This window comes from Carcharhinus amblyrhynchos, chromosome 2 (genome assembly GCF_965287045.1).
Source record: "Carcharhinus amblyrhynchos chromosome 2, sCarAmb.v2.hapA, whole genome shotgun sequence".
NCBI lineage: Eukaryota > Metazoa > Chordata > Chondrichthyes > Carcharhiniformes > Carcharhinidae > Carcharhinus > Carcharhinus amblyrhynchos.
In genome coordinates, this window is record NC_137325.1 from 65,138,483 (window position 1) to 65,151,137 (window position 12,655).

Here is a 12,655-nt window from a genome sequence, read left to right on the forward strand (position 1 = left end):
AATGCTTATGGGGCACCCCCCCCCCCCTTAACCCCAACCTCCTCAGGGGGCCTCCATGGCCTCCCTTCACTCCAACAGAGTCAGGCTGTCAGCTCCCCATTAATGGGGAGCTGTTTTAAACCCTGCTGGAGTGAACCACTCCTGGCGGTGGGTAGGGGGAGAGACAAGCAAGTCCGGAGTCTTCAGTCCTGGGCTCACTAATGAAATGGTAATGGTAATTTTAATATTTAAATCAGTTCTGCGCCAATTTCTGGCACGGAGATGATGATGCTACAAATCCTGATCCCAGAGATGCACATAGGCAGTGGTGACCAGCAGGGAACCCCCTAAACTGCTTTGGCTGATGTCTCCCAGCCTGTTGTGCTGCTGGGAGAATTGACCCCCAGGAATTGGACTTCATCCAGATGAACACTGGTGTCCTTTTGAGATGTTAACCCCTTAACATCTCATTAAGGGATTAACATCCCAATTTGAAAATTGAATCTTTCAAAATATGTGTCATTCAGAATTGTGTTGCAATCAATCCCTGATGAAGTTTTGAGGAATTTACTTGTGTCTTGATCTGGTGTGACCTGGTTTAATACAATACCTTTGTTTTATTGGGGAATGATATAATTGTGGGAGTTGTTTTGATTCAGTATGAGTAATTCTATATCGTAACATGTTTGTGAAATCCTGGAAATCTGATGGATGACTTAAATTTGCATAATGTATCCAATTCCACCAAAAAATTTCCTGATTATTTTGCTTTTGGGAGAGTCCCTTTTGCATTATTTGTTCAAAATTCATTAGCACGAAGAATAGTAAGTTAAACCAGTACTTTCAAACTCAGTATAGTTTTTCTACATTGGCTGTAGTTAAATTGTAAATGTGTTCTGTATAAATGTTATGACTTTAGTACATCTTGTGTACAAAGGAAATCTTTTCCCATTATTGTTGTTGGACTACAAGTAAGGACACTACATCTTACATTGTGATTCACTGTATTAGTGAATGATGGGGCAACTTAAAAATCATTAAGACTTTTTGGGTCTTTTTGTATTTGACTTTGGCTTTGAAACATTAAGTGATTTTGAACTGAACGTTTCTCATAGATTTGAGGGGTATCAGCAAAAATTAAATTTACATTTTTAATTTGAAACTATAATAGCATTGTGGCCAGAATTTTAAATTTGTTCAAGCCCTGCTGCTGCTGTCAGCGAGATCTTGGCACTCAGCTAAATCACCATTCACTGCAGTGGGATCAGAGAATTCACCGGTGTGATTGGCCAGAAAATTCCGGCCTGTGTCTTGAATACATTTCTCTGCTTTTAAAAATGAAGCAGTTACATGTTTTTAATTTTAAAGTTAAGTATTAAAGTAAAATAATTACTGTGAACACCAAAGAGAGTTGGAGAAGAAGTGGAAGGAACGGATTGGGGTTGAAACTTTTGAGAAAGTTCCTTTCACTTTTAACTTTAAAGTATTAGTTAGCAAAGAAAAACTTCACAGACAATTGGGGGCTGAAGATAATATGGCCCTTGAACTATTCCCTTTTCTAATGCAGCTTTTTAATAAAGAAACAGCATGATGGCCCCATACCTTCCTCAGAGTGGCAATCACACCCCCTTTTTACGGCACTAACTGCCATAAAGGAGGTTTTTAAAGGGACACTTTAAAGTTTGAAAGAGAAGCAGTTGTTCAGGCTGGGAGGAGGGGAATGGGGGGAGATCCAATAGTGGAGGGATTGGGGTTGGATAGGGAGAGGTACGATGAAAATGTACAGTTAGGCTGTTCTGGTTGAAGTTAGGGGAATTTTGCAGGCTTCTGAAAGCTCTATATCTCTCTGAAAATTCCAAGGCTGTTTACGCTCATTATAGCAAGTATATTTGAGATTGCTAACATTTTATGGCCCCGCAGCCATCAGGCTTTCAATCACTCCTTTTGTCTCCACAGGTTAAGATGGCACATAATCGAAGGGAGTGGGAGAAGACCCACTCCCACTTGCGTCTCCAAGAAGTGAGCGATGGAGCCCTCAGGTGAGATAGTGGAGGGAGCTGTGATCAACAGGTCAGGGTGCGCCACAGAAGTGAGGAGCCACAAAACTTCATTCACATGACCTGTCTCAAGTAAGTTGTAATCTGCCCAGATACTTGTCCCTTCCTTGTACTGAACCATGTGTCTTCTTTCACAGGAGCAGAGTCCAATGAGGCTGGGCTGTCAGGAGTCCGTGGCCCCCTGTGGCCTCCATCGATACATCAGAGGAAAGCTCTAAGGAAAGCAGTGGCCAGTCAGCACAGGCATCATCCTGCACCATCCACCAGTGCAGCTACAGTCACTTCGGTGTGACATGTTAGCGGTGAGGCTTCTGGGGCATTTTTTCAGTGGGCACCAAATATGATGCACATTAGGTGGAGGGGGGAACATCTGAGGGCTCAGGCAGCTATCATTCTGCTGGAGCAAAGGAGGCAGCTGGCCCCCAACCAGGTGCCAGGCTGCTGGGAACAGTTCTGCAGAAGTTGCTGGGAACAGTTCTGCAACACAGCTGGGAACCGCAGGAGGGGCTGTCAGAAACAGTTCAGCAACATCGTGGTTGCTTGGAGAAGCCTTGTGTGGCACCCAGGCCAACATTGCAAGGGTGATGACTGCAGTGGAAAGCCTAGGGCAGGAAATGGGAGTCATGGGTGGCAGGGCCCAAAGCATAGCCGAGTCTCAGAGGACCACAGCTGAGGACTTCAGGAGCCTGCTGGTGACACAGATGGCCATGGCTGACAGCTTTGGGATCATGCTGGGGACAGAGCGTGCCATGACTGTGAGCTTTGGGATCATGCTGTGTTTCCCCCAGTCCGACGCTGGCATCTCCACATCATGACTACCATCAGCACTGCAAACTTCCAGCTCCAAGTGGAGAGGATCTCCAAGAATATTGCGCACGTCAACACAGACATCAAGTTTCTACAAAGATGCAAGAAAGCAGACAAGATAAGACTCACATTCGAATCATTATTTTGTAAATTGAGTTTGTGTCTTTATATACCTTGTTTGTGAATAGAACTCCCACTCGCCTGACAAAGGGTAGCGCTCTGAAAGCTTGTGGCTTTTGCTACCAAATAAACCTGTTGGACTTTAACATAGAAACATAGAAAAACTACAGCACAAACAGGCCCTTCGGCCCACAAGTTGTGCCAAACATGTCCCTACTTACTAGGCTTACCTATAACTCTATATCTTACAAAGTTCCATGTACTTTTCCAAAAGTCTCTTAAAAGACCCTATCAAATCCGCCTCCAGCACCACTGCCGCAGCCAATTCCACGTACCCACCACCCTCTGAGTGAAAAACTTACCCTTGATATCCCCTCTGTACCTACTCCTGAGCACCTTAAACCTGTGTCCTCTCATAGCGACCATTTCAGTCCTGGGAAAAAGTCTCTGAGAATCCATTCGATCAATACCTCTCATCATCTTATACACTTCTATCAGGTCACCCCTCATCCTTCGTCTCTTCAGGGAGAAAAGACTGAGCTCTCTCAACCTATCCCCATAAGGCATGCCACCCAATCCAGGCAGCATCCTTGTAAATCTCCTCTGCACCCTTTCTATGGCTTTCACACCCTTTCTGTAATGAGGTGGCCAGAACTGAGCACAGTACTCCAAGTGGGGTCTGACCAGGGTCTTATACAGCTGCAACATTATCTCCCGACTCCTAAATTCAATTCCTCGATTGATGAAGGCCAGTACACCATACACCTTCTTAACCAGAGCCTCTATGTGTGAAGCTGCTTTCAGCATCCTATGAACCCGGACCCCAAGATCCTTCTGATCTTCCACACTGCCAAGAGTCTTACCCTTAATATTATAATCTGTCATCCTATTTGACCTGCCAAAATGAATCACCACACACTTATCTGGGTTGAAGTCCATCTGTCACTTCTCCGCCCACTCTTGCATCCTATCAATGTCTCACTGCAACTTCTGATATCCCTCCACACTATCCACAACACCTCCAACCTTTGTGTCATCAGCAAACTTACCAACCCATCCCTCCACTTCCTCATCCAGGTCATTTATAAAAATCATAAAGAGTAAGGGTCCCAGAACAGATCCTTGGGGCACTCCACTGGTGACCGACCTCCATGCAGAAAAAGACCCATCTACAACCACTCTTTGCCTTCTGTGGACAAGCCAGTTCTGAATCCACAAAGCAATTTCCCCTTGGATCCCATGCCCCCACACTTTCCAATGAGCCTTGCATGGGGCACCTTATCAAACACCTTGCTGAAGTCCACATAAACCACATCTACTGCTCTTCCTTCGTCAATGTGTTTAGACACATTTTCAAAAAATTCAATTCGGCTCATAAGGCACAATCTGCCTTTGACAAAGACGTGGTCACTATTTCACTGTTCTTGATCATACTATTCCAGTCCAAATGTTCATAAATCCTGCCTCTCAGGATCTCCTCCATCAACTTACCAACCACTGAGGTTAGACTCACCGGTCGATAATTTCCTGGGCTATCTCTATTCCCTTTCTTGAATAAAGGAACCACATCCGCAATCCTCCGGAACCACTCCTGTCTCCATTGATGATGCAAAGATCATCGCCAGAGGCTCAGCAATCTCTTCCCTCGCCTCCCACAGTAACCTGGGGTACATCCCATCCAGTTCCGGCGACTTATCTAACTTGATGCTTTTCAAAAGCTCCAACACATCCTCTTTCACCTGGTGTTGTGAGATTGCTTACTGTGTTTACCCCAGTTCAACGCTGGCATCTCCACATCGAGACACAGAGAGCCATGGCTGAGGGCTTTGGGAGCATGCTGGAGACACAGCAGGCCATGGCTGTGGGCATTGAATGAATCGCCCAGTCACTGTGGGCAATTGCTAAGGGGCTCCAGTGTGTGGTCAGACTCAGCAGGCAATCGCTCAGGGCTCGCACGCCATTGTGCAGGCAATGTTGGGCCTCTGGGACTGGCAACGCCAGGGAACACAGAGGCTTCTGGAGCTCACTCCAGCTGCCCCTCCATCCCCTGGAGCTCCCAGGGGCCCATGGGAACACCAAGGGAGGAAGAAGCGCAGGAGCCCAGGCTAAGGCTTTCCACCTAGGAGAGTCTGACACACCCCAGCCCTTCCAGACTTCCTTCCTGACACTGGTGCATCTCACAGGCAGCATGGCTACACCTATGACGCCTGAAAGTCAGCTGTGGCCTCCTAAGTCCTGCCACACCCCCACCCCCGGGGAAACCTGCCAATGGCATCACAGGCCATGAGGCGCAGAACACAACAGACCACCTCCACCTCTGATGCGCACACTGAGGCAGCACAGTGGCATAGTGCTTTAGCACTGCTGCCTGACAGCGCCAGAGACCTGGGTTCAATTCCCAGCTTTGGTCACTGTCCGTGTGGAGTTTGCACATTCTCCCTGTATCAGCGTGGATTCCCTCCGGATGCTCCAGTTTCCTCCCACAGTCCAAAGATGTGCAGATTAGTTGACTGGCCATGGTAAATTGCCCTGTGGTGTCAGGGGCACTAGCAGGGTAACTATATGGGATTTTAAGATTCACCCTTGTTAATGATGTTGAAATCCAGTCAATCTCATGTTAATAAGTTTCACATGTTTTTGGGTGCGATGTGATTTGTGCCACTCGGAAAGAACCAGGAAATGTTAGACATTGGGCGCAAATTGGATTTTTAGCTTTGCTTGCCATCTCTCAGCTTGTCACTATTTCTGACAGCTGCAATGATGTGGTAAAATTCCACCCTATATGTTGCCAGCTTGTCTTACAACGCTCACTTATAGACAAAGTAGCAAAGTCCTTCCAATACTTTAATAAGATGATGCTTGCAAAGAAGGTCTGGTGTAAGATGCAGTGATATTTGTCAAGGTTCGTCCTGAGCAGCTCGGTGACGCAGGACTCTGTGCTCTACGAGCTGTTTCTGGGGACGCACACCGAGACAAATATCAACTGCTGCTGGAGGATCGTCAACTCGGCGAAGGACACACTTTGGTCCGCCCGAAACTTGCTGATCTTCCAGTTGAAAGATTTGTCCTCGACTGAATGTTTCAGACTGGCACATTCCAAGGTCCAGGACTATGTGCTGAGGGAAGCGCTGAAACTTGGGGCAACCGCCGTAAAGGCACAATGGGGAAAGACCACACTGTAAAGCTTTTCAACCGAGACAGACCGAGGGTCCGGGAACTGCAGAATACCCTCGGCTGCGTAATCTGAGAAACAACAGCACACAGTAAAATCTGAGGCATGTATATAGTTTTAAGTTTTGAAATGTAATGATTGTAATTTTGTGTAAATAAGCATTGTATAGGACTGTAGAAATGATACTTTATTGCACTGTTTGTAATTTTTAGATATGTCGGTTTGCAATTGTGTATTTGAGAGTTTTTTTGTGAATAAAGTATATTTTTAAAATTAAAAAAAGGATGATGCCTCCATATCTCTTCTATCATTGTTGAATGCAAACTGGAGGACACCCTTTAATTGCCATCCTTTACCTCATTCACACAATTTGGTTGTGGGAAAGTATTGCATAAGAAACCACAAAATGGAGGGACCATCCCTAATATCAAAGATTGCACTCATTATAACCACTGAAGTAGCACATTACAGTTGCCATGGGAGATGAGATGTTTGGAGCACAAATACTTGTGTCAGCTTAATAGTCAATCTGCTAAGAATCACTGCAGTACCGGATGAAGCAATACATCAAGATAAACTTCCAAAACATGTCTCTTTTTGAAATGAGAATCCCTATAGTGCAGAAGCAGGCCATTTGGCCCATCGAGCCTGCACCAACATCAATCCCTCCCCGGCCCTATCCCAGTAACTCCACATATTTACCCTGCTAGTCCCCTTGACACAAAGGGCCAATTTACCATGGCCAGACCATCTAAGCTGCACATCTTTGGACTGTGGGAGGAAACCAGAGCCCCCAGAGGAAACCCACATAGACACAGGGAGTATGTACAAACTCCACACAGTCACCCGAGGCCATAATTGAACCTGGGTCGCTGGCTCTGCAAGGCAGCAGTGCTAACCACTCTACCACCATGCTGCCCCGTGAGGTGTTCTCAGGAATGTAGGAACGTGAGTAGGTCATTCAGCCCCTTGAGAATATTCTCCCATTCAAATGGAGCAGGGCTATGTATGTCATCTCCTTTTACTTGCCTTTGCTCCATTTCACTAGATAACCTTATCCCAAAAAACAATTGATTATTTTCTGGAAAATGACTGTTGGTGACACTAGCCAAGGAAGAGGTGGAAGTTCATCAGGATCCAAAATGATCAAAATCTATCCTTTTTTTGGTTGGTCTTCATGAGGTTTTAATGATTACAAAATTCAAGAGAACAATTACAATTAGGAAATTGGGGTAGAACTTTGAGGCAGTAGCACAAGACAGGTAGTATCACAATTGGCACCTATCATTTTCCCAGCTGATATTCAGTTTCATTTTATTCAATAGAACTGAATATCTCACCTTGCATACTAAGTACCTAGTGCAATAAGACTGCTTAGTATCACCATCCAAGCTGCATTTCTTGTCCATTTATTGTCAGCTGCCAGTTTGTAAAAACACTTTGGTCAATGCTCTTTCCAAACTCTAATTTTCATATGTTTACACATGTATCACATGGCACTATACAGAATTCTCCAACAAAATCATCCTAGTATATAAAATTAAATAATTACCCTGAATATAAAACAATTGTAATTTATCATTTATAATCTGAAATATTGTTGAGCAAGGAAAATAAATACAATATAGTCAATAAATAATAAATTAATTTTCAAAGACAGCATGATGTAATAAAAATATTCTCTGAAAAAATATTATATGAACATTCCATAGTATGTCCTCATATTAAATTATAATATTATTCCCAGACATATCAATGCAATAACAATCTATAAATTATATTGAGGATATGACTTGTAATGATATTTCAATATGCAAATTCAGTCATTATATTACATAAGAACATAATAAGAACATAAGAAATAGGAGCAGGAGTAGGCCAAAGCCCAAGAGCTTTCACAATAACTATATAAATCTGATCATTACCTTTTTAACAAACATAAAAGCAAAAATGATAAAAAAAATTAAATATTAAGCAGGCAAAAAAGTCTAACTCCTGCTTTTAAAATAATAGTGCATGTGCACTTTCACAATCTATTGTGTTCTTTTACAGAACAACTTTGACTGGAACAATCCACTTTGTGGATTTTTGTACTCTATGTTGAACTATAACGTTCATACGTTGAGGGTTTTGTTGCTTTAGTTCATGGATTCTATACTGCTGTCATGAACCGAACTGCTCGAGCTGTTTTCTCAATGAACTTAGTGAAGTCCCGAAGAATGACATGCACCTTTACCTGTCGATCCCAATCTGTGCTTGACACCAAGTCTGGGGCAGAAACCTCCAACTCCTTGTCAACAAGATCAGTGCTGCCAAATTCAGCATTTATCTGAAACAGAAAGGAAACAGACCAGTTAGTGACTTGGGTTTTCAAATTGAGTATATTCATAGAAGCTACTTTAGTAACTGTTTCCGTTTATACCAACCTTGTTTATCACCAACTCAGCCAGGCTCTGGGTGTTGGAACGCATCCAGATCACTTGGTCATTTGAACTCGTGATATATGTTTCCACTAATAACAAAAAGGGCCTGTACTTCTGAAGGCCAGAGGCAATCGCTTTGAGGCAGGTTTCCTGAATGGAAGATTTCAATTTATTGAAAACTTAGTACATTTATTCATCATATTCTGTAAAAACTTATGATCTTTGATTAATTTATACAAAAATACACATTAGGTTGTATATCAAAATATATGCATTACATTCCTCTTGCGTGAGACAGCATGAGAAGGTTACATTTTGGTGTCTGAGCACACTATCAAGTATGCTCGCTCATGGTTCATAGCCATATGGTATTTCTTTATTCTTTTGTGGAATGTGGGCATCACTGGTCAGACCAACATTCATTGTCCATCCCGAATTTCAAACTAACTGTTTCTGAGGCCATTTCAGAGGGCAGTTAATAATCAACCACTTTGCTGTGGGTCTGGAATCACATGTAGGCCAGACCAGATACAGATTGCAGATTTCCTTCCTTAAAATACATTAGTGAACCAGATGTTTTTAATGACAATGATAGCTTCATGGTCACCATTACTGCTTTTATTTGCAAATTTATTAATTGAACTGAAATTCCATCAGCTGCCATGGTGGGATTTGAACCCATGTCCCCAGAGCATTAACCTAGGCCTCAAGACTACTAATCCAGTGATATTACCACTTTGTCACCATCTATGGCTTTCTAAGATGTACATTTTATGATGTTTTAATTCAATAATGCTGTTTTAAAAAAAATTACTATAATATTGAGAGATCTTTCAACCCTAGTTAATATAGTGCTTATCTTATAGACCATAAGATATAACAGAATTAATCTATTTGGCCCATTGAGTCTGCACTCAAGATGGCAATTTCTTGCAAGCTGCGCTCAGCATACCTTCTAATGCTATCTTTTACTCTTGCTCTATGCTTCTAAAACTTTCTTCTAATTCTTTTAAACACTCTAACAATGCTCCTTCTCTACACCGTAGCTATGACTTTAACACTAGCTTCTGCACTCTCTCCTTTCCTTCTCTATGTAATGTATGCTTTGTCTGTATAGTGTGCAAGAAACAATACTTTTCACTGTACACTAATACATGTGACAAAATAAATCAAATCAAACCAACTCAAACACATGCACATTACTTATCATGGATGGAAAATGGATGGCATTGTGCTTGTGGTTTCCCCATCTCCCTGGCTGGTGGGTGAGGCTGAATGCTGGTTGCAGCAATTGATAGGACCAGCCCTTATGTATCAGCTGGAATGATAAGAAATGGGAGGACTGAGAAAGGCAATGTGAAAAGCAAATGGAGGCAGCTCTTGGCCATACTGATAAAGATGAGTAAACCCTCCAATAATTGCATGTTGTTGCGGTAGGTCCAGCCATACACAGTTCACCCAACAACAGAATGTTACGGTTACTCGATAGGCCAGGTTCATGAAATGGCACTGCACATGTACCTATCCACAGTGCCACCTTTAGCTTTTTAAAGAAGCTAATCACAATCCGAATATGTTGTCCCAAAGGACCCAATCTGGATATTCAACCATTAACCCTAAACTAGAGCTAACTAAAGCTGTTCTAGTTTCAGAAATAAGTTTGCATTGTTTCTATCTGTATCTAGAGGATCCAATTCAAATCAGAAAGGACAAAACATTTGTTTGGACCTAGCCAGCCAGATCATCAGAAGTGACAACAAAGACAAAATCATAAATCTTCTAGTACAGAAGAAGGCTTTACCGCCCCCCCCCCCCCCCCATATATTAAGTTGATCTTTCTCTACAGCCTGGCTATGACTGTAACACTATACTCTGCACTCTCTCCTTCTCCCTTATGGGATCCACGTTCCGGGTTCAATTCCAGCTTCTTTGTGGAGTTTGCACGTTGTCCGGTTTCCTCCCACAGTCCAAAAATGTGTAGTTTGGGTTGATTGGCCATGCTAAGTTGATCCTAGTGTCAGGGGCTTAGCAGGGTAAATATGTGGGGTTGTGGGAGTAGGGTGGTGGAGACTTGATGGGCCGAGTGGCCTTCCTCTGCACTTGTAAGGATTCTAGGTACTCTATGACCTGAGTTCTTTGTATAGTCCGCAAGAAGCAATACTTTTCATTGCATACTAATACATGTGTCAAAATAAATTAAAATGTATCATCCTTGAAAATAAATACACACAGTAGGTTAAGACTGTTCACGAAAGACAAGTATTTTCTTCTATAAATGGGTCCATGATTTTGATAAAACATCTCCCTCGTGTTTAGCATATACTATTCTTGACAATCGCCTTGTTAACAATTTCCCCGATTAACTGTTTGCTGGCTGGCCTGTCATGCTGCAGATTTCACACCTCTTCACCTCGCTTCCCGTCTGCGACAGGCATCTTACCGCCACGCAGTGGCTGGGTTGGCATCAGTTCAGCTCTAGGAGGCAGTCTGACGTTACTCCCAGCTTCTGCTCCCCAGCAGCTACTGACCCAGCACAAGTTGCTGTTGTAGTCCAACAGTTCCCAGGTGATGATGGACTAGCTTTGCATGCTTAATATTGGCAAAGGTTCCAGAGGCTGGGCTGGTTGGGAATACAGCAATTTGCTAACATCACACGGGCTGGGATGCCATGTGAGTTTGCCGATTGCAGGGAGCTCTGAAGCTACAGGTATAACTGGATATAACTGGATGCTCAGCATCGCAAGAGATGAATGCAGCGATTGCAGCAACTCCACTGAGCAGCGGGCATACACGGTGCAGGTTAGATTAGCATTTACTCTGAACTTGCTGCTCTCACTCTCTCTCTTACCTTGTGGAAATCATTCCGCAAACATCTGTCCTGAGCGCCCAGTTGTGGCAGGTTGAGGTCGTAACTGAGCAGCGAGCTCCAGTCTCCGTCACAGAAGCGGAAAAACTCACACAGCTGGGAGGGAAAGAAAGGTCACATTCTTAATGCAAATCGGCTCCTTCCCTAAGTCTCCCATCCTGCAGCCCTCTCCTCCCGCCCCCACCTCCGCGCCTCCAGCCTCAATTTTCAGCCCTTTGCCTCCAGAGCCTCACCTGAGTGTTGCGGAGAGCCGCCGCTGTGTTCCGGATCTCCATGGCCAGAGAGGCACAGGTTGCACAGAGCTGAGTTGCTGCAGGTAAACGCTCCCCTACAGGTGAAGCAGCAACTCCTGCGAACAGCACCAAGAAAACTTGACAGAAACCTGCAGGGAAAAGAGACAGAATGAAATGAGAAATGAAAACTCCTCCAAAATCTCTCGGAAAGGAGATATTGAGCAATAACTGGGGTGCGATATTCACTAACATTGGACAGGTCTCATCTTGAGTAGCTCTTCACCGGAGTTCGCAGAAGGTTGTCAAATGTGTAACTGTCTCCAGCCTTTTCCCTCACTATTTATTCTCCCTACCTTTGGGGAAAATCCTGTATTTGTAAAAAAAATTCTGTTGACGTATTTTTACAAAGACATTACTTAATTGCAGCCATATGTCATTGCCATGTCCAAATCACATCTACATTCACATACAGGCGACCTTAGTAATATTTACCGGGGGGGGGGGGGAAGAAGGGAAGTGATAGCACTCATTCATTGTTTCCCCCACAGGCGCATATCTGAAAATTGGCCAATTCAATTCCTTACGTTTTTTGTTTAACCACACTTCCAATTGCGCAGCTTGCATTCAAGGAAAGGGAAACCCCTGGGTGGGGCACTTCCAACAAAGTATTCCCCATCTTTTCAAAAGGAGGAATGTTATCCTTTGTAACATATCGATTTTGTAGAGATCCATTACGGGCAGGTGAGTCAGCAGAGCTTAATGCTGTTAAGTAAACAGCCGGTGAAAACATTTCTCAATTCTTGACACCTATAAGGCAGGAAACAGGGCAAAAAAGTTAACACAGTAGGAAGCCTCACAACATCAGGTTAAAGTCCAACAGGTTTATTTGGAATCACGAGCTTTTGGAGTGCTACTCCTTCATCAGGTGAACCACTTTACGGGGGCTTTATTAGACTTTAACCTGGTGCTGTGAGACTTCTTACTGTGCTCACCCCAGT

The 12,655-nt window shown here is 43.6% G+C and overlaps 1 protein-coding gene across 1 annotated transcript; it reads right to left on the minus strand.

The window, feature by feature from the left end:
• Positions 1-8,242: 8,242 nt before the first annotated feature.
• On the minus strand, positions 8,243-12,090 carry il6 (interleukin 6 (interferon, beta 2)). Its single transcript, XM_080216342.1, has 5 exons — positions 11,908-12,090; positions 11,658-11,806; positions 11,407-11,520; positions 8,562-8,708; positions 8,243-8,464 (listed from the first exon to the last, which is right to left on the minus strand). The coding sequence occupies exons 1-5, from the start codon at positions 11,921-11,923 to the stop codon at positions 8,288-8,290; spliced, it is 603 nt and encodes a 200-aa protein (XP_080072468.1). The 5' UTR covers positions 11,924-12,090; the 3' UTR covers positions 8,243-8,287.
• Positions 12,091-12,655: the final 565 nt, after the last annotated feature.